This window comes from Nilaparvata lugens, chromosome 13 (genome assembly GCF_014356525.2).
Source record: "Nilaparvata lugens isolate BPH chromosome 13, ASM1435652v1, whole genome shotgun sequence".
Lineage (NCBI taxonomy): Eukaryota > Metazoa > Arthropoda > Insecta > Hemiptera > Delphacidae > Nilaparvata > Nilaparvata lugens.
This window is the reverse complement of record NC_052516.1, coordinates 15,061,810-15,088,076: the sequence shown is the minus strand read 5'-3', so window position 1 is coordinate 15,088,076 and position 26,267 is coordinate 15,061,810. Positions and strand designations below refer to the sequence as shown.

The window sequence follows — 26,267 nt, the reverse complement described above, 5'->3', positions numbered from 1 at the left end:
ATTTTTTATGGAATTATTAGTGGAATTATGTGAACCTTTTCAATGGTAATTTATAGTGGAATTATGTGAATCAATAGTGTTATTATGTGAATTATTTAGTGATATCATGTGAATTTATGGATACTAATGAGCTCGAAAGTCTACTACACTTGTGTATAAAACGGCTATCTACCTTTTTATATGGTAGACTAAGGTAGAATATTTCATATATTAAGGTCCACATTATAATGGCAGTGTACGATTAGCAATGGTATTGCAATCCTTTTCTATCAATCAACAAAGCAGATAGCGCTACCTCTTTTTCGCTTTGCTCTGTTGCCAGATCGTCTTTTAATAATGTAGAATTAATAATTGATTAACAAAAATTCATTATGAAATTGTTGAAAAATATAATTTCTTGCTTAATAACATATAATTGGTTATATTAAACGAGAATGAACCGTTAATATTACATCAATAAACCGGTATCAGTTACCCTCCATTGAAGGCATTGACAAGACAGAGGATCGGCAACGTTGTTCTCGTATCCTTCTCCACTGCCATTATAACGTGGACCTCACTATACATTAGTGTATATTACAGTTATCTGCCTTTTCAAATGGTAGACAAGGATATAGCAACATCAATGTTAATCAAATTCTACTGCCATTATAACGTGGACCTTACTAAAGAGTGTTTGAAAAAGAACTCCCTAGTTTTAAAATGTCATAGAATCTGTAAAAATCTGGTGTGGCGCACTCACACAACTTCCCTTCCGTTATGAAAATTGATCACCTGACGCTAGTGTACCCGCGCATCACAAGTCTACTATTCAAAGATCCGAGCCAGCTGGTGACAGGACAATAATGCTGGATACACACGAGATCTGCTATCTCTTTATAGTGAATGATTTGATAGAATCAACAGTTTGCAATTGAATAATCACATTTTCTCAAATTTCAAGCTTATTTTCAATTTTAGGTGAAAATGTTACTAGACATAAATTGAAGAGATTTTCATGCTCAATATTTTCCACTCGATTTTTTTGTTTAAATTATATCTGAGACCTGATAATTGGAAATCTAAAATCAAACTTTGCATAGATGGGGCGGAGCTCCTGAAATTTTTACAGATATGGCAGTTGATATAGCTTATCAATGACTATTTTAGGTATGAATTTGGTCAAAATCGTTGGAGCCGTTCAACATTTCCGCCATCTTAGCCACCATCTTGAATTGCATTCGATCGAAATTGTTCGTGTCGGATCCTTATAGTGTAAGGACCTTAAGTTCCAAATTTCAAGTCATTCCGTTAATTGGGAGATGAGATATCGTGTAAACAGACGCACATACACTCATACACACACACACACACACACACACACACACACACACACACACACACACACACACACACACACACACACACACACACACACACACACACACACACACATACAGACCATCCAAACCACTTTTTTGGACTCAGGGGACCTTGAAACGTATAGAAATTTAGAAATTGGGGCTCCTTAATTTTTTTCGGAAAGCAATACTTTCCTTTCCTATGGTAATAGGGCAAGGAAAGTAAAAAGTGATATATACTATTCTAGTTTGTGGTGTTTGATTCAACAACTGTCTAAGTTTTGTGCCCCTGCAGTTAGCAGACATGCTTGACCTTGAGACGGCGCCAGGGAACAGTTCCCTCAGTTGAGTTCGGGTTTTCCGGGAAGGTGGATAGGGAGAGCTGGCCCAATTGCTTGCCTCCACAAAGCCTGGACTTGAGCCCTCTGTACTTTTTCTTTCGGGAATACATGAAAAATGTTGTGTTTTTCAAACATTCTTAATTTTAAATATTTTATAGTTATTTCAATCAAATTCATTACCAAATATTTTATTAATCTGATATTGATATATCAATAAAATATTTTATGGTTATTTCAATCAAATTCATTACCATATTTGTGTTCTGTTTTGTGAAACAATGTAAGGTCAGCAAGCACTGGAGAGCCAGTTCAGTTCAAGAGAATTGTGGAGAATTCTATTTAAGGTCACTAGAGATCCAAGTCAAGTCGGATCTCAAGGATTCATAGAAGGCTGAGCAGTGGCAAGACAATGAAAGACAGTCAAGTTTTACTGGTTACAAGTTGCAAGTTGTAAGTTGCAAGATTTGAAAGTTTGAGGCAACAAACGTCGGCGGTGGAAGCGGTTTGCGAAACGGATATGATCGCGACTCCACGACAGAGTCGTCTTCGTTACGACTCAGTGCAGGCCAAAACTTGACTAGATATTCAGAAATGAGGAGGAGGAGGATTAGGAGGAGAGGAGGAGAAGGTGGTGAGGAGGAGGGGGAGGAGTAGGAGAAGGAAGAGGAGGAGGTGATAAGAGTGATGACGAAGTGGAAGGTGGTAAGGATAAATTTGAATCTAGTGGAGTAGAGGTTGAGAAGGTGAAGGAGAAAGAGGAGTTGGATGAATGTGGAGGAGAATCAGGAGGAGGAGGAGAAGAAGGAGGAGAAGGAGAAGAAAGAGGAGAAAGAGGAAAAGGAGGAGAAGGAGGAGAAGTAGGAGAAGTAGTTGGATGAATTTGTAGGAGGAGGATAGAGGCAATAAATAGCAATCAAGTATGGGGGAAAATTTTGAAAATAAGTTTTAAGAAAGAGAACAGAAATACAAGTAGAATATTAAGCGATGAAGAGCAACGAATCAAAGCAGGAATAGTGTAAGTGGAAGTAAGAAATAAAGAAATGAGGAAAAAAGATAAGATTACCAAAAGGTTAAGAGCGTCAATACTGGAAACTGAAGAACACTAAGAAGATGAATGAGAAAATTCTAAAAAAACTTGAATACAATTAAAAAGTAAATTGAGGGTAACTGAAGACTCATCATTTGTATGAGGAACAGGTGCTGTGTGCGCTTATTACCTTAACACACTCACACTATCAACATGTCTCTCTCACACTAATTAATCATCACTCTCTCTCACTCTTTCCACCACTCCCTCAATCACCCTCCCTCACACACTCTCTTTCCTTCTATCTTTTTCACAAAACTATAAGCGAACTAAACGATGATTCAAACTGTTGAGTCTACACTGCAGAGCGTGGAGTGGAATCAATGAGCGCGCTCTCACTTCAACTATGATCTCACTTTAGCTATGACAATTCCAACTCAAATGCGCGCATTCGAGAATACGTGCGTGCGTAACTCCAGTGAAGATGACAACAGCTCTGTTCCAACTCCGCATAAAATGGATATTGTAGTACGGTAGTGTCTGGTGTTACCATCGTTCTAAAGTTGTATTGCCTCGTACAACGGAGCAGTTGTAGACCGTAATTGAATCGTTCATTATTAGTGCGCACATTAAACCTTCACTAGTACTCAACTTGAGGAGCTCAGGATTTCTGGATTAATTCAATAATATTATATTGGATGTATTATCTTATTTCATCTAAGATTGAAAATAGAGTGGAATAGAATGACTTCTAACTTTGGGAGCTTCAGATTTTATTCCTAGATTAATTTGAATAAGATTATCCTATTGTATTAAGCGAGCAGTTTCTGTATTTATATATCTGGTTATTTATGTTTTACGGATCTCGAAAACAGCTCTAACGATTTTTACGAAATTTGAAACATAGTAGGTTTATGATATAAAGATTCGATTGCACTAGGTCTCATTCTTTGGAAAAGTCGCTGAACGACAAGGATAATTCATCCTTGGAAAACAGATGATAATTTCGTCGTCTCTCGATAACAAAAGATGCGTGTGCCTGTGTGGGAGAGAGACAGAGTCATTTCCAGCTGTGTAATCATAATCAATCAGCGAGAAATTTTATCCAGCTGGACAATTTAATCGATTTGATCAACATAATCTGATTTTTTGACATGACATGATAATCCTCCTAAACTAAAGTATATCATAATTTTCAAAGTTGATCATTGTTTGACAATTTCAAGTGATTAGTGAGTGTTATTTTGTTATTCAATTTGGTTTGTATATAATCTGAATTAAAATTTTCTTGTTTTCAAATGTTTGAACAGAAAATTTAACCTGAATTCAAGTGTATGGAGCATAACCCACTTTCTGGACTATTTATAGTGAATAAATCAAAATTCGGGAAAGAAACAGTTTTGGGCTGTGCCTGTTGGTACTTCCGCAATAATTTTAAAGAATTGTATTCGGTTTATCAAAATATTATTAAATGATTGATCATCTAAAGCCCAAATTCAGCCTAGGTCTGAGAGGCAGTTGGTTCTAAGTTAGATAATTTTGAATTGCTTTTTAATATGATTTTTTGTTTACTTAGAATCAACTGGCGCTAGAACCAAGTTTTCATTTTAGTGAATTAGGTCCTTAGATTGAAAATAGAATGACTTTTAACTCTGGAAGTTTCGGATTTTATTATTCCTGGGTTAATTGAATAAGATTATATCGATTGTTATCATCTAAGATTGCACATAGAATGAATAGAATGACTTTTAACTCTGGAAGCTTCGGATTTTATTATTTCTGGGTTAATTGAATCAGATTATATCGAATGTTATCATCTAAGATTGAACATAGAATGAATAAAATGACTTTTAACTCTAGAAGCTTCGGATTTTATTTCTGGATAGATTGAATAAGATTATATTAAATGTTATCATCTGAGATTGAAAATAGAATGAATAGAATGACTCTTAACTCTGGAAGCTCCGGATTTTATTATTTCTGGGTTAATTGAATCAGATTATATTGAATGTTATCATCTAAGATTGAACATAGAATGAATAAAATGACTTTTAACTCTAGAAGCTTCGGATTTTATTTCTGGATTGATTGAATAAGATTATATTAAACTAGCCGTCAGGCTCGCTTCGCTCGCCATATCCGTCTAGCCAGGGGGCTCCGCCCCCTGGACCCCCGACTGGATCGTCCAAGAATGAGATCAGCAGGCTCGCTTCGCTCGCCTGCATTTTTCATTTGAGCATTTTTATCATAATTATTATGTTAGAACAATCCAGTCGGGGGTCCAGACTAAACGTCTGGCTAAACGGATATGGCGAGCGAAGCGAGCCTGACGGCTAGTAATATAATATTCCCAGGATTGAAGTAGCAGTGCCCAATCAATTTTTCCGCGATAAATGCATTTAAATCTTCAACTTGGTGCCAACCTAACAAAGTCAACTCAACTTAATGCCAACCTGACAAAATTATTAATTTAGTTGCCAGTTAACAACTGTTTCGAAGAGGTACTCTATCTAGATTATAGTTCTGTAGTAACATATGATATGGAAATTTCATTATAATTAAGAGATTGGGAGAAGAAGAATATACATGCTAAAAGGCGAACTTTAAACCCTTAAAAACAACCCTTACAGTTAAAATATTGCCAAAAGATTTCTTAGTGCGCCTCTAAAGGGCCAACTGAACATACCTACCAAATTTGAACGTTTTTGGTCCGGTAGATTTTTAGTTATGCGAGTGAGTGAGTGAGTGAGTGCCATTTCGCTTTTATATATATAGATGTTATCATCTGTGATAGGAAATAAGATGAATAGAATGACTTTAAATTTCAGGAGCTTGGAATTTTATCCCTGTATCAATTATTGAAACCAATTATATTGAATGGTTCATCATCTAAGATTGAAAATAGAATGAATAGAATAACTTTTAACTATAGAAGCTTCGGATTTTATTTCTGGATTAATTGAATAAGATTATTTTGAATGTTATAATCTAAGATTGACAATAGAATAGGATGACTCCTTTATTGGATGACGTGGTAAAGTTCGGACAGTAAAGGTGTTTATCTAGTGAGCCCACAAGGTTGGAGAACTCGCTCAAAATGCCGCTGATATTCAGTCAGCTGCTCTATTGGAAGCAGTAAAAGTCAAGAGAGATAGTTCAGGTAGTATTAAGCTATCAATCGCTGACCTTTGATATGATTTATGACATTTGCAATTAATTACATCATTGCATGAAATTTATAGACTAATTCACCTGACAGCTGTCTTGTGATTTGCAACAAACTCGATCTGTATAAAGATGCGTTCAGACTTATGAGCCACGAACACGCGTATTTCACTTTTCCTGTACAAATACAGATATAAGAGTCTGCACACACCTACATGGCTCAAGTGATTTGTGTTGAAAATTTGAAGGTGATTGATGAAAGCATTCGGAAGTTATCATTGAACATAAAACAAACCCACAAACGGACAACCATTCGAGCCAGAAGTAGGAACTCGCTTGGCTCGTTCAAATATATGAGATAACCAGAGAGAAATAGGTTCAAAATGATGAGTTAAAACACCACAAAGAGCAGAATGGAGCAAGCATTAATTGTCTTATTAGTTACTCCAAGAAGATCAATTTGCAATTCAGTATAGGAAGATTTCTGGTATCCTATCTTTGAGTCGATACTATCAAGTACGATGCTTAATGAACTTGTTTTAAGAAAATTTGAATAACTGAATTCACAAATGAAAACTGAGAAACTTGTGTAATGAGACTATATGAATTTTAGGAATTGATGCAATAGATACCATTCAGTGGAGATATCATAAAAAGATCACGAAAATCCAAATTAAATGCTGTAATTCACCCCGAAGACTTCTGCTACTGCAAATATTGACAACAGGGTAAACAACTAGATGGAAATTTGATGAGCTCTACTATTCAGAAAGCGCTCATCGAATTTCCACCTAGCTGTTTACCCTGTTGTCAATGTCTGCAGTAGCAGAAGTCTTCGGGGTGAATTACAGCATTTAATTTGGATTTTCGTTTAATAATAATAATTACTGATTAATTAGCATTTGAATAATCACAATATCTCAGTTATTTCCATCTGTAGATCACAAGATCATAAAATTGAAGAAACACATCATAGAATAAAGAAGCAATTCATTCATAAATGAGTACACATTCTGTAATTGAAATAGAATAATTTATCACATCCAAATATATGAATGAAAGAATTAGCATAGCTTAGGTATGTTGAGAACCTTGATATAAATCAGTATTGAATTCAATCAAAGAGAAATGTTGTCAACCTTTTGATCTGAGATGACACCATATTGAAAAGAGAACCTTCAACAACTCCAGTAGATCTGACATGATTTTCACAGAGAACTGCAACTTTTACCCAGCTTTCAGACCCAGAGACTGATAGAAAATGTGCAGTAGCTTCTAAGGATCCCAAGTTTTCCCCCAACAAAAATAAACAGCAAAAACTGAAGAAAAGCAACCACTTTTCTCCTTAATTATGTACTTTGACACTTTTTCAGATCATGCAGATAATGAGCGTTGGAAAAGCAAGCTGGAGAAAACAAATCATCGAAAATTATGGTGGAACGCAACGATTTTGTGTCTATTTTAGTTGAAATTGTTCAGATTCAGGTTGGTAATGAGAGTCGTTTGTTGGGGTTTTCTACAAAATGAGTATCTAAGTACCTTGCGGATTATTTTTTGAATCTTGAATTAATAATTTCCACATAATTATAGATTATGGTTTTTCAAGAGTTGGATTTTATAGTTCCTTAAACGCGATGCGGGTGCATTATAATGGATAATACAGAGAGAGTTATTTTTGTTAAAATAATAATTCTTCGTTCTTGTGTTGGATTGTTCGTTGTCATAACAAATCACTCGAAATCTAAGTTACAATAAAAGTAAGTTAAACCTCATTTGTCATTCTTTACAAAGCCGGATAGGACAGTGATCATCTCTTAGCCTGTCTCAAATCTTTAAACATTTCTTCATAGCTTCTAGTCTCAACTAATAACTAGACTTCATAAATAAGGATCAATTAGTCCCAGAAGAGATTTTGGGAGTTATGCAGGTATGAGTTGACAGAGAGGCATTGCATGTCCTTCACATGTTATGTTTAAAACAAAAACTCAAGATAACAACATGTTTATGGATTTTTCTCGTAACATGATTATGTCTTCTATCTCGTTTGTTTCGAGTAGTATATTAGTTCAATGTTTTTATATATAGTGCTATCCATTACATTCGTTTGCTATCCTTCTCTAGCTCCACACGGTTGCCAAGTAGATGAAGATGTTGATATAATTAACTACTAGAATATTTAATCTCAATTGGAAAAATCCGTTATTTTAAATGTATAAAGTATCATAGAATGATGAAAATATAGAAACATTCCGTTGAAGGATGTTTGTCTAAAGGTGCGTACAGATATACGCGCCGCGAACATGAGCAATTCACTTTTAATCAGCTGATTATATCTATATTTTTACAGAAACGGTAAGATACAGATATAAAAGGCTTGGATTAAAAGTGGATGAAACTGATTAAAAGTGAATTGCTCATGTTCGCGGCGCGTATATCTGTACGCACCTTATGAAATGCTGTTCCATAATAATTTATTCATCAAATAATACATAATTATATACATATCAATAAATGAGAGCATAATACAGTTTTAGAAGAGATCCCAGACCCAAAATACCGTAAAGTGAATAAATAGCACATAACTGAGTTTGTTAGCTAACAAGGTGAGTTCCTTACGCTGCGTTTACACCAAAGTTATTAACAAAATGTTTATTTCTCCGTTCTTATAGATTCTATTAGATTGAACATAACTTATCATACACATGATGAACGTATGTGTTAGTCAAGTTCCATTCAATCTGATAAAATCTATAAGGACGGTAAAATAAACATTTTGTTAATAACTTTGGTGTAAACGCAGCTTTAGAATGGCAATTAGGTCAAAATGGATGTAACGGGAGTTGTTGCATCAAATTAATGTCAATAAATCATCATAAAATTTCTAATTGTAATTCTTCTCAAATAATTAGATCAAAACTGCGTTATATTTGATCCAATCATGACTCAAGAGTTAAGTGAGCAAGACTACTATTGTAAAATTTATGAATAAATTTACAAACACTACTGAATTAACAACTAACTCATCAATGATTTATCTTGTAAACATTTGAACGAATCATTTCATATCCACGCTTTATGAGAGAATAACCTTTATCCAGAACTGTGCCATATTACCTAAATCGGGAGGAAAGTAGCACAAGGGTCACCTTATTATTCTTCTCTCAATCTTATTTACATTCAGTGTCATCTGTTCAAATTAATAAAGAATATTTTATTTTATTTGCTTATTGTATGTTTTCTTTTTATAATGAAGCACAGATCGAGAGAGAAAAACTAAGAATACCTTGTACTATTTCTCTCCCAAATTAAGGGACGGTTTCCGAGCTCGGGATTCAGCTAAGTTCTGGACTTCAAACAGCTGGAGTCAGAAAATTAGCTTTCCAAAACGGGGCGTAGTCGCAGTTTTTATAACAGTAGTCGCAGTTTCTATTTTCTCATTTCTATAATTGGAAACGTTTTTCCTTGACGAAATTAAACATTTCTAAATAATTGAAAATAGCTGAAACTTTACACTATTTTCTCTTTATTTTATTTTGTGTTTAATTTTCTAGTTTTTTTGAAATTTAATTCAAACGTGACTTTGACAATGACTACGACTACGCCCCGTTTTGGAAAGCCAATTTTCTGACTCCAGCTGTTTAAAGTCTAGAACTTGGCCGAATCCCGAGCTCGGAAACCGGTCCTAAAAGTCCAAATGAGGTTATGTCTTCTAGATTTCCACAACATTTTCTGTCCAAAACTATTTATACAAACAATTCTTTTGAACTTGGATGTTCCAAATTCCAAAATAATAATAATTTATAACACTTGGTTATTTTTATTATTATAATGTCATCATCATGTGTAAAAATAATCCATAATTACAGGTACAAGATGAATCATCATCAAACAATGGTCCAAAAGTGCACAAACGGGATCTTTCTTGGACGGAAAAGTTGGCTTTCACCGACAAGGCAGTCTATGCGTTCTCGTTCTATTTCACTGCTCAAACTATTTTTGTAACAACCAAAGACTGGAAAGTGACAACTTTCACTGAGAAGTTGTCGGCTATTGAGACCCTCAACCTGAATATTTACGTTTTAATTCTGTCGTCAGAGCTGTTCGTGATAACAGGCAAATCGTCCATCTTGAAAGAGTTGGTGGAATCGAAGTATTTCCAGTATGAGAATGACCAGAAAAGCGCTGAAGGTTGGTCATGCTTTACAGGAAATCTTCGTTTAAATTAAATCTTCATTACCAATTAAATTATCATGACTCATCCTCGAGTCTTGGAAATTGAGACTTCAGCTGAGAGTTTCAGAGAAACTGGATTGAAGCCTTGGAATGGAAACTTGTTTTAAGTTTCACTTCAAAACTTGTTTCGAATTGGAAATTTGATTGCAGTTTAGGAAATCGTATTCTTATCTTGAAATTGAAACTTGCCTGGAGCTTCCCCTAAACCTAGTCCAAGTTATGGAATAGTAACTTGTTTAGAGTTTCGGAAAAGTTTATTATTATGGGTCACGAATTGGAAATTTATTCATGAAATAGAATTATAATACCCTTTAAAATTAATAAAATAATAAAACAAGAAATAGAAAGAAAAATAAAAATCTTAGTACCCTTTTTTGAAATATTTAATAGTGATTAAATATTAATAGCGATGGAATATTAATAGTGATTAAATATTTCAAAAAAGGTACTAAGATTTTTATTTTTCTTTCTTTTTCTACAAAAGTAGCCCTATACAGAAAATAGATAAATAAAACAAGAATACAAATAGCCCTGAAGTCATACATTAAAAAACAATTATTATGATACAAAAATCTCATTACAATTTGAAACTATCAGAGAAAACTATTTCAACTCTTTAAATAGAAACTTGTTTGAATTGAGCTAGGTTTGCAGTTTCAAAATGAAAATTAGTTTGAAGTTTCGTAATGAGAACGTTATTGTAGTTCCAAGTCTGCTTGTTCAAAGCTAGCAAAATACTTGTCTGTTAGCTTGTAGAATTTCAATTAATAGAATTATCAGGAGTCAAACTACGGCAATCAAATGAACTATTTCAATCGATGGCATAAAATCGCAGTTCCCATTGGTTAGATTCCAAAATATATGTGTACAGTCTCTAAAATATTCTCAAATACCAATACGTTTTTCAGGTACATTTTTTAAATCTGAATGCATGTTCCTTTCTTATTATTGTAATATTGGAGATAGCCTACTAGCTTGTTTGAATAATTATATGGAATATTTTAAACACAATTCGCATCCATTGGTTTAATTTTAAAATATTTTTTCAGCCTCTAAAATATTTTCAAATACTAATCACTTATTCAGTAAAATACAAATCGCTAAACTTTAGACTTTCATATCTCAAGAGTAGGTGTAGATTTTCTAAAATATGAATGCATTTTTTGTATCTTTCATCAATATTGCATTATTGAAGGTATTCTATCATAATTTATATTAAAGTCACTTGTCACTTGTTCGATTCATGGAAGAGAGCTCTTATATATATAAAGCCGTGTCCACACTGAACAAATGCTCGACAAACATGTTTGTTGAAACAGTTTGGGCAAATCTTATTATGTTTGACAAACAATATTTGCCCGTGGCCAGTGTGGACGCGCCACCAAACAAAATATTGTAAGTGGGGAGAACAGGTTTTATGTTTTACAGCTGTCAACACTGAAAATGTTCGAAAAAACTTAATTTTTTGTTTGACAAACAATGATTGTTCAAACTTTTTACAATGTTTGTCCCTGAACATGTTTGCCGAACATGTATGTCGAACAGTGTGGACACGGCTTTACAGATACCGTACTTGTTATACAAACTATTCATATTCTTTGTACGATTCAGGAAAGGTCTCCTATAATGTGTTGAATTGATTTTTATAGAAAGAAGACAACAATGATCAGAGAAATGGAAGATATGGGTTGGAGATTCCTGAAAGTGGCCCTGTTTTTCACGAAAAGCCTCTACGCCTGTTTCACAATAGACTTTTTCTACGCTTTCGGCTCCTACGCTCTTTTCAGAGAACCCGCTCTCACAAACTCCATGTTCCTCCCTCTAGTCCTCTATCTCCCTTCCTCCTTCACCCCTCCCTCACTCTCTTTCTACACCTATTCAGTGATGGCCGCAGTGCAATGTCTATATCTGTACATTGTCTATGTTGTGGTGGCTAGAGTGTATCAGATAGGATTGCTGCCTTATAACAACATGTTGATAGAGTTGAAGCTCTACCTGATCAGTTTGAAGGATTTCGATGATCATTACTTTGAAGGATTGGATGAGATGAAGAGGATGGATGGATATGTAGAGATGAGAGGAGATGATTTTGGGAGAGAGGGAATAGTTGATTATGGTGATGTGATTAGAGTCGGAGAGTTTAAGAAGTATGTGAAACGGACAGCTAAACAGCTTGTGGAGCATCATCAGTTCATTTTCAGGTATAGTGAAACAATATTTTTTGAAAATAATTTCCATTTATTCATTCATTTTTATTTTATTCATTCAAGATTGTTGTTTCATTTCTCTCTGTAAAACTTGTAATATGCAACTCCGGTTTGCACACAGGAATTTTTTGCCCATGCAGACCATTTTCTAAAGATTTATTTGGCTTAATGTATTCATGAGGTTGTTTTATTCTTTGTTGCTGTTTTATATTGAAAATGAGTACATAAGATTTCTGCTTTGTAAATTGCATTTTTTTAAAATAAATATCTTCTGGCTGTCTGTCAATCATTCAGAATTACACAACTAACAGAAAAGTACCACAGGATAACTTATGCCCAAAACGGTTCCAAGTCTAATTTATACAACAGTCCAAATGTAGCTACAGGTTATGTGAGTCATCATAACTTCAAAATTCTTCAATTACACACTCAATTAACAATTCAAAACACACAGAAATCATTTTTGAATTAGCAAAATTCTTCTACATTGAATTAAATTAATTTGTATTTGAAAACTCTTCAGAGGTAACTGTTAGAACCCTCAACTGCCTCTTTAATATAAAATAAAAGTGCAAAATTGATGAAATATTTACGGATTTATAGGATTTTGTGTCGTTTTTTCAAGAATCTTGTTCATTCTCCTCTATGATTCATAATTAGTTTATAAATCAATAGGTAAAACCCACAACTGCCTCTTTAATATAAAAAAACAGATAAAAGTAATGTAAATATTTACGTATTAAAGATGAAGGATAAGGAATTGATGAGATTTTGTATAGTTTTTTCAACAATCTTGTTCATTCTAGTCTTTGATTCAATTCATCACCAATAAATAAGTTTATTTGTTTTATTAGGAGTAGTACATTCCACACGGTTTTATGTCTGGTGTTGTCCACTTGTATTTCACATTTCTATATTTTTCTTTTGTTGTTTTATATTATGTTCGTTTGTGAAATAAATGAATTGATTGATTGAACCTATGTCTAAATCTTAATTTGAACTGTCATTGTCGAAATTCTTGGATGGAAAAAGTCTAAAGCCGTGTCTACACTGAACAAATGTTTGATAAACATGTTTGTTGGAACAGTTTGGGCAAATTTTATTATGTTTGACAAAAAATGTTTGCCCGTGGCCAGTGTGGACGCGTCACCAAACAAAATATTTGTAAGTTATAAGAACAGATTTTATGTTCTACAACTGTTTTACAGCTGTCAACACTGAAACTTTTTGGTAAAAAAGTAATTTTTTGTTTGTCTAACAAATGAAATGTTCATTTGTTTGTCTAACTGAAACTTTTTGGTAAAAAAGTAATTTTTTTTTTGTCTAACAATGATTGTCCAAACTTTTTAAAATGTTTGTTCCTGAGCTCCTCAACGTACATGTTTGCCGAACATGTATTATATGTCGAACATTTGTTCAGTGTTGACACGGCTTTAGATGAAGGCCTACTTTTCTCAAGTTCACATTTATCGATTTAATGCAAGAAATCCTACTTACTGAATGAAAACAGCTTGATATTGTCAGAACCACTGATGTATTGAAACAATTCTATTGTTAATACTACTTTCCGATGTTTTAGCCTATCACTAGTAGGCTGAACTCGAAACTTGAACATCGAGCAGCAGAATATTTTAGTTTGTCTGAAGCTCTACGATTGGCCATCAGCTGTTGACCAATGTAGGTTGAGCTCTATCACTGTTGGTCGAGACTAGACACGCCCATGTATTCCATAAATATTCCTGTTATTATCAAGTAATAAATGATATTTTCGTTCCAGGAAAATGAATCAATTGAACGAAGGGCTAAGACTGAAGATATTTTATGTGAATGCATACATCTGTTTACAAATATGCGTGGCTATTGTAAGTTTTCAGGTAAGCTAAAATAGAATGAAAATAGTCTGTCTTATTGATTTTTTTATTGATTCTGGAAATAAACAATAAGCATCGTATTATGATACTCAACTACTAATCACACTGTATTATGGTATAGTGTCTCTGCTTTTTATTTTTTTATCATTCATTCATCTATACAATAAGTACATTATCAAAATGATAGGGAGAGGAAAAATAAGGTAACCTCGTGCTATTCCTCTCCCAAATTTAGATAACACATAGTCCAAAATAGGTCAAGTCTTGTATATTTTTCAATTCACAGGATTTTCAGACCCCAAATATTTCCACAAAGTAGATTTACAAATTTAGATGCTTCAAACTAAACATAGAGAAATATTTCACATTATTATAACTAAAAAAGGAAATTTATTGATATTATTGAGAATATTATTGGACAAAGTTTGATTTATGATGACTTCAATTTTATTTGGAAAGATCCATATCCAATAAATAGACTTGAAATAATTCCTACATGACAATTCATTTATTTACTTTCACGTTGAATAATAGATGAGAGACTAGTTCCCGTTTTTACACACTTATATAGTCTACTTTTGCTCAACTAGAACTTGAAAATAAACCAGTAGATGAATAATACTGTAGATGGAACCACATGATTGGTAGCTGGATGATCTTTCAAGGTGAAAGCCTGCCATTGGCCGAGGCAAGACACGCCCATAGTGGGCAGAGCATTCAGCCTATTCATTCATGTCTATGAGAGTCATGAACGAACCACAGAAATTGATCACTAAAATGAGGAAACTGAATATAACATTAATTATAAAAACAATATATGAATAATACTGTAGATGGAAGCACATGATTGGTAGTTGGCTGATATTTCAAGGTGAAAGCCTGCCATTGACCAAGGCAAGACACGCCCATAGTGGGCAAGACAAAAGACAAAAACTTTTAGTACTCTTTCATTAAAAACTTAAAAATATTTTAACGACTAGTTTCAACCTATTAAACTAGTTCATACTATGGTCGAATTTTAAAATATTTTAAAGTTTTTAATAAAAGGGTACTAAAGGTTTTTGTATGTATTTTATTTGAATCAATTAGCCCATATAAGCAAAGTAACATTAATTATCTATTCTGTTTGTTGTCAGTTATTCAACTAGCATTAGTTTTTAATTTCCATTTCCATTTCGATCTTGGATTTATGGAAACGATTTATTTCCTTCTATCTTCTATCAAAAAATAAAACTGTCAAGATCTTTAATCTATGGATTCTTTGTTTCTCATAGCACGGTGGATCTTATAAGAAGTTCAAATACTCTATTCTGACATTATTTGTGATACTATCTTGTCTTGTCTATTCAGAATATGGACAACAAATACAAAATGAGGTGAGTACAAAAAATATGAACCAAATTTCAATGTGCATCAAAGGTGAAATGGAAAAGATGTTGTCAGTTCTACATAATTTATTCAAACCAAACTATAGTTCCAATGCAAACTAGAATTTCGTTCTTATTTTTACTAGCGGGTAACCCGTGCTCCGCAAGGGTCTAATGAAAACTTTTCAATAGAGAGAATAAATAATATTGAGGAATGAACAGAATGCAATATTCATTCAATGCAATGTAATTTATTGATTGTATTGCATTGTATTACACAAGCGGGTAACCCGTGCTTCTCTGATCATTGTGGTATTTTTTTCTATAAAAATCAATTCACCACATTAGAAATACTTTTCATGAATCTTACAATAATATGGCACGTTTCTTTGGCGAGCATCTATTTCATCATATAATATGTATGAGAGACATTATATTTAATAACAGCAGATAACTAGATATCAGCTCATTTTATTTATTTATTTATAACCTGTGCTCCACAAGGGTCTAATAAAAACTTGATAAACTGAGAAATTTACCTACTGAGGTCTTGAATGATTTAAAATAGGTCTATAAGCATGCCCGGTGAATTAAGAAACTATGTGCAAAGTTTCAAGTTATTCAGTCCATGCAGTAGTTGAGACGTGATGATGCGTCATTCGAGAACCTCCCATCCCGTACGTTTATAAGCCAATTATTTCCTATATCATATTATAGATTTTATTTGCATAATCCATTTTACATGAGTGATTGTACAGGTTATTAGTTTCTACATATCATCATAACTAAAAATAAAATAAAAATATTATTCTCAGTACCCTTTTAAATCTTTAAATTCCTTTTATTTCCTATATCATATTATAGATTTTATTTGCATAATCCTTTTTACATGAGTGATTGTACAGGTTATTGGTCTCTACATATTATCATAACTATAAATAAAATAAAAATATTATTCTCAGTACCCTTTTAAATTATTTTATCACAATATGTTTCGGACATTAAAGCGATTTTCAAGGGCTTAAAAGCCATTAATTCACAAGGGATTAAATGTCCGAACAATGTTGTGATAAAATCATTTTAAAGGGTACTGAAATTAATAATTTTATTTTATTTATATTAAAAGTAGCCTTAGAGAAAAAAGATAATATCATAACTATGTTTCTCGTTGATATTGCATTCATTTGCCAAATCCAATGAATAAACGATGTAAGCACTAATGAAAACATCAATTAATCTCGTTTTTGAGTGGATGGAGAACTCAACTTTCGATGCAGAACGAGCCGGCTACGATTGATTATATCAAATAATGGAACGGCCGAAAATAAAAGAAGAACCAACGAGTAACAAGATAATAGATGGCCGAATTATACTTGATTAATTGAAATCGCAGAGTTTCAGCCTCGTGATTAATGGAGAGAGAGAAGACAAATGAATGCTAGAAATGTAGAAAACCGTTTCAAAGAAAATTACGAGAATTGTTGGCGGCTATCATTCGTTATCTGATGTTTAATTCTGTGTTGAATACCACGCGAATTGATGTTTTGATTCGAAAACATAATTAATTTTTTTGAGAATTGAGAAAAGTTATTAATGATCTTTTTGAGGAAGATACTGAGGCTGCATAACTTATTAACATCATACAAAATAATTGAGGATTTTACAAGACTCAACCTATTTCTCGGACAATGTGTAACCTTATCTAAATTTGTGAGAGGAATAGCACAAGGTTACCTTATTTTTTATCTTCCTATCAATGATGTATGAATCAATAAAAAATAAAGAATAGATAAAATACATAGGACTATAGGATGTTTCTCAACATTCATCCATATGACACTCTTTTTCAATTAAATGTTTTTTGGGTATGAGTGAAGTGATTGTGAATATAAATTTGGTGAAATGAATTATAGATTTGAATAGATAGAATCCGATCTATCAAAATATAGAGTAGGATGTTTGGTAGCAGGGAAGTGGCAATGTTTCATATATAGCTAGGTTTGATTTTTGTTTTATTCTAGTTTTAGCTAGTAATCTATATTTAATTAATTTATTTAATTTTATTCCAGTTTGAGAATGTACGTCATGCCTTGTATGAGACGTGTGTGATAGAAAAACCGACTTGGCTTCAAAGATCTTTCCTGATTCTGATGATAAGAAATACTACCATTCCTCAGTTGTCACTTTATAATACATTCACCATCAACAGAAAAAATATATCCAATGTAAGTACTATTATAGTATTTATTCAATGTACAAGATAATAATGGGTGAAATAAAAATTCGTTCATTAAAGGCATTTTTGTTCGGGTTGCCAATGGGGATGTCAAATTTCAAAGTGGAAACATCATAATGAATAAATAAAAACTTGTAGTACCCTTTATTATTAAAAACTTCAAAATATTTGAACGACTAGTTTCGACCATAACTTTTTCAAAGGTCATTTTCAAAGATCTGTGAGATGATGAGAATGACCTATGGTCGAAACTAGTCGTTTAAATATTTTAAAGTTTTTAATAATAAAGGGTAATACAAGTTTTTATATTGTTTTTATTCATTTGTACAAAAGTAGCCCATAAGTGAAGTGTTTTTATCATAATGGATGTATAATAATGTATTCCCAATTCCATGTTCATTTCTCATTACATTTTCCAACAAAAATCATTTGTACAACACAATTACTTGCATACTATCTACATGGTATTTGAATTCCTATTTAAAATGTCGTTGAATCGGCCCAAGTAATGTTTGATAAACGTCATTGAATATAAATAAATTCTAGCCTTATTCATACAATTATTCTTACGATTTCTAGGTATGTCAAGCAGCGTACTCTTACTTCAATCTTCTCAACCAGAAGAAAATCAAAGATGACTAAACTAAAAAATGACTTGTCAAATTGATAGACAAAAAACTACACCAAAAGGGCGATTATATCTTTCTGACCTTCAAATGAAGTGTATTTTAACAAGTATTATCACTAGAACTGTAAGATAAGAAGATTCTAGAAGATGAGAAATGAAATGAACAAACTCAATACAATCAAGTAACTTTCTGTGTTGTTATGGTAGACATCCATATTGAATAAAGCTACTTGATATTGTCACAACCATTCATTTATTAATAGCCTGATGTACTGGTTTTGGTTCTTAACCAATTATCACTCTTTGGTAAACTGAAATTCTCAAATATTCAGATTAATCTCAATTATCGGTTCTTATTTTGAATAATTGGCTTCCATTCTGATCATTGGTTTCTGATTTTTTATTTGATTTGAATCATGTATCAGAACAATAGTAAGAAAGTTTTCTAGTGATTTAGAGAAGTAATTCTGGTAGGTGGAACAAAAATATAAACAAATTTTACAGTTTCAACTTTGATAAGAGATAATATCAAAGAAAGGATACCTATATTTGGGTTGCATAAACACTCGAATAGAAATTTAGGAATTAAAAAATCTCTTTCCTGAATGTCTGTTTGCCACTTTCCTAAGGGAGCAAACATTTATTTATTTATTCATTTATACAATAAGTCCATTATCAGAGTGATAGGGAGAGGAAAAATAATGTAACCTTGTGCTATTCCTCTCCCAAATTTAGATAACACATAGTCCGAAATAGGTTAAGTCTTGTAGTTCTTCAATTTACAAAATTTTCAGTTCTCATGTATTCTCACAAAGTTGATTTTCAAATTTAGATGCTTCAAAACTAAACATAGAAGGAATATTCCACATTATTATAACTAAAATAGGATATATTCACTATATTTCACATAGTGAAGTGGCAAAGATAGTATCTCTCTAAGCTCGAGATTGTTGAAAATAATGCATGAATGTTGATGAGTAAATATAATTTAAATACATGCGGATGGAAATTACTGAGATATTGCAATTATTCAAATACTAATGAATTTATAATAATTATTATTAAACGAAAATCCAAATTAAAGCATTAAATTACAGCATTTAATTTGGATTTTCGTTTAATAATTAGACTATTATTAAGTACATGCATTCTTATCATCAATCTCAAGTTTGAAGCTACATCCGCGTGTCCAATATATTCTTACCCTTAGGTGAGACGATATTAGGCAATTTTAGAAACGTTTTTCAGGCATAAACTCAATCAGCCAATCAGAGACCTTCCTGCCCGGCCGATTCTAAAAACGCCGATAAAACGATCAATTAATTTAACCGTGATTACAACGTTATTCGTTCCTCTTATTTTTTTCGTGGCATTTGATAACGTTTAAATTAAATGTATGCACATGCAATAGGGAGTAAGAATTCCAAAGGGTTCTAAGGAATTATTCTTTGATGTTACAATATTGTGTGTGAGAAAGAAAGTATATTATTGTGAAACAAGATAGGATTGATTGATTGATTGATTGAGTACTTTATTTATGTAGATTACAATATATACTGGCTTATACACTTATATACAATAGCATAGAGAAACAATAGCGTAAGTAGATATCCCATGGTATAGGGCGTTTATGTTGCAACTTTTACTGTTATCCCAAGCCGATTACTGTCGATTATTGTTGATTTCTACTGTTTTGACCGGGAAGGGTGTATGAACGGCACAATATGAGATACTACCAGCGTCATAAAGCTTCACGGGAAAGAACTACGTGGGCTATCGGCTTGAGATAACAGTAAAAGTTGCGACATAAACGCCCTATGCCATGGGATATCTACTTATGCTATTGTTTCTCTATGACAATAGCTTACAATACAGCAAAATTATAGATGAATTTAGAAAATATAAATTAAGAAAAAAATTATTAAGCTGTATATGATATGAAAAAAAAAATCAATTTGTAATAACTATAGATAAAATAGATAATATTGTTATGCATCCACATGAATTGGCGGAACTTTGGACATATCAATGTCCATTCTTCGAAAAAAATATTCGAAGTATTCTTCCCACTAACTCTCTACCAAATAAGAGCGAGAGAAAGAGCGAGAGAGAGGAAAAAATGAAGAGAAAATTAAAGAGAAGAGAGAGAGAGTGAGAAAGTTCATAGAGTAACTACGATAAGTCGAAGAGATAGAAAGGGAGAGAAAATAAAAGAGAGACCAGGCTAGATTACATTATTAGCTTACTTTGGTTAGAGATAACATTATTTTGATTACTTAGAATAGAGATTATAATTGAAAGAAAAGAGAAGAGAGGGAACGACAATGGGAGTGTGTGTATGAGAGAGAAAGAGAGATAGATAAACTGAATAAAGGAGAGAGAGAATGAAGAGGAGTTAGAGAGGGAGAAGGATGATTGGAATGTAGCCAGCCAATAAACAGTAAATCAGGTGGAATACCCTGCGATTGCCGAATAATGCCTCAAATCAAATGAATTGCAGTGTCAGCTTTGTGAGGGGAGGAGGTGGAGGAAGAAGTGATGGAGGAGGTGGATGAGGAGTATGAAGAGGAGGAGGAGGAAGAGAGGAGTAAAAGGATGAGGAGGAGTAGAAGGAGGGTGATGAGGGTGGAGGAGGAGGAAGAGGAGCAGGGGTGGGGCCATTCTGATGCTGACTAAGTAACTGTTGATTGCCAATTATTTAGTCTCTCGCATAAATTAATGTCAGGTGAAAAGTTGCCACTTTTGTAGGGATGTGCAGGATTAGTTTGATAAATGATTATTCAGTGACACCTGAATTATTTATGTATTGATTATTCCGAATGATGTAACAAGGGTGGAATGTCAGCAAATTTTACGATATCCAATGAAAAAAACACACATTGAAATCGTCAACCACTTTCATCATGGTATAATGAGGAAATAATAAAGGAAAGGTTTGGCTTATACACGTGAATGGGATAATAAATAAGTAATAAAGGAAAGGTTTAGCTTATACACGTAAATGGGAAATTCACGAATGACGCATCATCACATCTGAACTACTCAACTGATTAACTTGTAATTTTGCAAATAGATTATTAATTTACCGAGGATGGTTATGGGCTTATTTTCTGGAGATTCTAGAGCTTAAGATTCTAGTAAATCAAGTTTGTCAAGTTGTTAATCAGAGCCTTACGTGCACGTGTTAACTCCTAGTCTATATAATTATATTAAAGCGTTATTGCACTCACTCACTGACTGCCTGACTCACTCACTCGCAGAACTAAAAATCTACCGGATCAAAAACGTTCAAATTTGGTAGGTTTTTTGGAAAATTTCCAAAGATACGCCCAAAATTTGCGTTTTTCCAGCGTTTTTTAGGCCGGTTACAGAGCTCGACCGACCGTCAGTGCGTATAACCGTACCATCATAACCGTACACATCGATGAATCAGTTTTACACATTCAGAGCTCGACCGACCGTCAGTGCGTATGCACCATCCTGACCATACATCAGTTTTTCTGACTCACAAAATGGACGCCTTTACAGATTGATTGCAGCTTATTATCTTCGTAAACAAAAGATTAAAAGACGTAGATATTAAGTTCACCCGATGGGCGCCAAAAGAGCATTTCAAAGGGAATTTAGTACCATTATTTATACATCATTGCTTGGGGTGAAGATACATTTTTTCAACTCAGAATCTCCATCAGAAATTTTGATGAGTTATTTCGAGCTTGTATCACCATTGGGAATACTTGCAGCCACTTTAAGCTACGGATCAAATAAATGTAGATAATATTAATAATATATGATTTTTTTCAATAAAAAATTTAGAAATGATTGAAGAAATGTATAGAAAAACTCTGATTCAAATATGACACTATTAAATTGAATTCATTCATTATGCTATTCAATTCAATATCAGCTGATTGTTGGGCAGAGGTGTCAGCACATTGGTTATGTTGCGATCGAGCTACTGATCAGTACAGCTCTGAAAGATTCTATTTGCTTCAATAGTTCGTCAGTCGACCGATGGAACAGATGCGCACGAGCTCGACCGATGGTATTCGTACGCTGTATAAAACGCATGGTCCTGGCCGTGCGCGTGCGTGCCGTCAGTCCTGCTCTGTACGGATACATGGAATATCTATGGAAAAGACAAGCGCGACTGACGTACGCACTGACGGTCGGTCGAGCTCTGTAACCGGCCTTAGCGTTCTCTCAGCTTTATCGAGAACAAATGAACAAAAAATGTTCAAATGTAGTACAAAAGCTCAGCTAGGGTGTCAGAAGGAATTTGCAATAACGTCAAAGATAATGCCTAAAATTAGCGTTTTTTTGCGCTTTCTCAGTCTTGTCGAGAACAAATGAACAGAAAATGTTCAAATTTACTACCGAAGCTCAGCTGGGGTGTAATGATGTTGTGTTAGAAGTAATTCGAAATAACGCCAAAGATACGCCCAAAATTAGCGTTTTTTTGCGTTTTCTCAGTTATTTCATCAAATAAAGACAGAAAATGTTTACATTATGCAGGCGAGCAAGCGAGCCTGCTGATTCAATTTTTGGAAGATGCAGTCGGGGGTCCAGGCTACACGGATATGGCGAGCGAAGCGAGTCTGACGGCTAGTACTATATATAAAAAGAACCTGGTTTTGTGGCTCCACAAGCCACATCTTCAGCTCTTTTGTTTACAACTTACTTGCCCGGTTGCACAAAAGCCCGTTGAATCTTGATCATGATTAAATGCCTCGAGAATCAATCAGGGAAGGCTTTTTTGAAAAAAAAACGCTCCTCTGATTGGTTCTTGTGGCATTTAACCCCGGTTAAAATGTAACAGGTTTTTTTGCAACCGGGCCTCTGTCTATTAAAGAGAAAATGGTGGAGGAGAAAGTGGAAAGCTGTAAACAGAACAGATGATAGTCGTCAGGGCGCAAAAGGACTAAAAAAGGCACTCCATGGTAATTTTTGGGTCAAAACCAGGGAAGATGTCTCAAATTGTTTGTCGAGACTAGTATAATAAGGATCACAATGATGATTCTTATCAAGCTGAAGATCATCCTTGACTGTAGACCCATTCATTTCTCATCATCTTCAGTTTCAGTATTCACGCACAAGCCTGGATCTCATGTTAGATCTCTCATCATCCTCAGCAAGAAAGGAGGAAGTTCAAAAACAGTATCACTTTGAGAAATGAGAAATTCCAAACAAAATTGTACGGTTTATAGTTATTGATTGATTGATTTATAGATTAGCTGCCTTTATTGAAAACCTAGGAGGACAAAGTTAGGGCGCAGCCGGCCCTCTCTCACACTCAACCCTCCAATACAATAATTCTAAGTGAAACTAGAAAACTGTACAACAAAGATCATAAGATTGAGAAAACAAAATAATTTAACAAAATAATAACATAGCCACCTCTAATACATGAGGTGTATTAGAGGTGGCTATGATAATAATCATCATCATCATCGTCATGGATTAGGCTTTTCAAGCAAACAGGAATCTCTTTTCCATCCATCTCTTTCTCGGTCTACCAATACTTCTTCTATTGGCTTGTGGAGTAGGGCATTTAATGGGAAACGGTCTTCAGGCATTCTAAGGACATGATCTAAATAATAAAATAAGAAAAAAACTATCGAATAGCAAATGAAAGAAAGAGAAAAAAATTCAAATCATTTTTGGAAAATAAAAGAGGGAAAAGCAAGAAAAACAAATAGAAGGAGGAAGTGCAACAACAGTATCACTCGTTAGAGATGAGAGTTTCCAAACAAAATTGTGCGGTTCATAGTGAGAGAAAAAAATGAAGATTATCATCCATGTACATTTTTAATAAGCCTCGATGCAAACAAAATACTGCCCGATTCTACCTTCATTAAATTCATTGAATCCAAGTACAGTATATATTTTATGTTATCATGAAACTTCATAAAGACTAACAAGAATAAAGGTTTTTGTAGGGGAGAGACTACACTTGCGGCTTCATTGGAATTTCAAATGAAGTCGATTTCAATATTCGATAAAACCTCGATTTGGGGGGATGTCGGAGAGGGGGGCGTCATTAAACGCAAAATAACAAATTTCAAACTTCAATTCATTGCCCACAAATTGAATTTCATATCATACGCCACCTCCTCCTCCTTCTCTTACTACTCCTCCTCCACCTCCTCGTCCTCCTCTTCCTCCTCCACCTCCTCTTCATCCTCTTTCTCACCTATCCTCCTCCTCCTCATCTACATCCTCCTCCACCTCCACCTCCTCCAACTCGTTTGAAATTCTACCACAACCATTTCCGAAAATATACGATTAAATGATTAGCATCATCATGCTTTGAAGGGGGTGGTGAGGGTTGATTGCAGGATGAGGAAGATTAGGGAGAGGAGGTGGTAAAGATGGGTGTGGATGAGGATGAGGAGGAGTAGGAGGAGGTGGAGGAGTGTTGGAAGAAGGGGAAGGAAGAGCAGATGGTGGTAGTAGACGGACGGGAAGGAGGAGGAGGTGGTGGAGGCAAGTGGTGGTAAAGGGTGGAGAAAATGGTGAAGGAGAAAGAGGAGGAAGAAAAGGTGAAGGAGAAGGAGGAGGAGTAGTATTGAAAGGAGGTAGTCGATATTCACAGGTGTGGAAAATGATATAGGATGGAGGAGGAAGACAAACAAGAGAAGGAGCAATAAAAGAAGAAGAAGGAGAAGAAGAAGAAGAAGAAGAAGAAGAAGAAGAAGAAACAGAAGAAGAAGACGTAGAAGAAGAAACAGAAGAAGTTTATGATGATGAACAAGAACAACAAAAACAAAAAGAGATGGACGATGAAAGGAGGAGCAGTGAAAGAGGGGAAAGAGCAGTGGGATGAGGAAAGAAGTGGTAAGAGAATGATGAGGAGAAATTGGAAGAGGAGGAGCCAAAGGAGGAGATGAGTAGAAGGAGAAGGTGAAAGAAGGGAGCTGAATGTGGAGTAAAAGAAAAAGGATTAGGTGTGGGATAAGGAGGAAGAAGAATACGAGGTTTAGAATGAGAGGGAGAATGGAGAGGTGTAAGAGGAGGAGGAGGAGGAGGAGGGTAGTAGGAGGAGGAGGAGGAGGATGAGGAGGAGGATGAGGAGGAGGAGGAGGAGTAGGAGGAAAAGGAGCAGTAAGAAAATGAAGTTTGCTGAGATATTCCGCAAGCAGTTGATTAAAATTTAGATTGCTCGTGGAAGTGGTGAAGTTGAAGACTTGGCGTAGTGAAGAAGTTGAGTTTGTGATATTTAATAGTAGTTGGTGAACCTTATTTATGAAACTCTTGCTGGATCTCCCTCAATATCAGTTGGAAACAGTAATATATTAGTAGAATGAGGCATTTAAACCGGGAAATACGTACTCCGTTTTGTATTGAAATGTAATAATAAGCAGGAGTGAAAGTTCTAAAGAGGATTTGAATACTCAACAAATACGTACCTCTTTCAGGGTTTCTCATTTTTTCTAGGCTAAAACTGAATCAATTATTAAAACCGCTGTCATTATGTTTCTAAACTAGATAGATAGATGTATAGTTATTGATAATTATTGTTACAAGGCTGTTGACTATGGTCACATTTACAAAAATTGACAATATAAAATTAATTTAAACTTGAGAAATGAATAATTACCTACAGTTGCGCATCATTAATCAATTACAAATATTGAAGAAAATAATATTGCATATATTGAGCCATCAACACTATACTAGATCACATTAGCAAACTAAAGTTGTTATTTGCATCCATGTGGAATGAAACTTATCATGAAAGTATACCATGAAATGTTGAACTTCATAATACAATACAATGGAGGGAAGATGGAATAGGTAAGGAATAAACTATAAAGGTGGTCCTATTACAAAAGATTGTGATCAGGCTTTT

The 26,267-nt window shown here is 34.1% G+C and overlaps 2 protein-coding genes across 2 annotated transcripts; both read left to right on the top strand.

The window, feature by feature from the left end:
• Positions 1-7,630: 7,630 nt before the first annotated feature.
• Positions 7,631-10,099, top strand: LOC120354104. Its single transcript, XM_039440360.1, has 2 exons — positions 7,631-7,800; positions 9,740-10,099. Exons 1-2 carry the CDS (start codon positions 7,795-7,797, stop codon positions 10,097-10,099), a joined length of 366 nt encoding a protein of 121 aa, XP_039296294.1. The 5' UTR covers positions 7,631-7,794.
• A 1,662-nt stretch (positions 10,100-11,761) lies between these two features.
• Positions 11,762-18,660, top strand: LOC120354031. Its single transcript, XM_039439885.1, has 5 exons — positions 11,762-12,307; positions 14,091-14,187; positions 15,459-15,560; positions 17,621-17,776; positions 18,367-18,660. The coding sequence occupies exons 1-5, from the start codon at positions 11,769-11,771 to the stop codon at positions 18,427-18,429; spliced, it is 957 nt and encodes a 318-aa protein (XP_039295819.1). The 5' UTR covers positions 11,762-11,768; the 3' UTR covers positions 18,430-18,660.
• Positions 18,661-26,267: the final 7,607 nt, after the last annotated feature.

Excerpts from the sequence above, each read along its gene's own strand:
- LOC120354031 (XM_039439885.1), top strand. The coding sequence starts at position 11,769 with ATGATCAGAGAAATGGAAGATATGGGTTGGAGATTCCTGAAAGTGGCC. Across the intron at positions 12,308-14,090 it reads CATCATCAGTTCATTTTCAG|GAAAATGAATCAATTGAACG; the intron begins GTATAGTGAAAC and ends TTTTCGTTCCAG. Across the intron at positions 17,777-18,366 it reads ACAGAAAAAATATATCCAAT|GTATGTCAAGCAGCGTACTC; the intron begins GTAAGTACTATT and ends TACGATTTCTAG.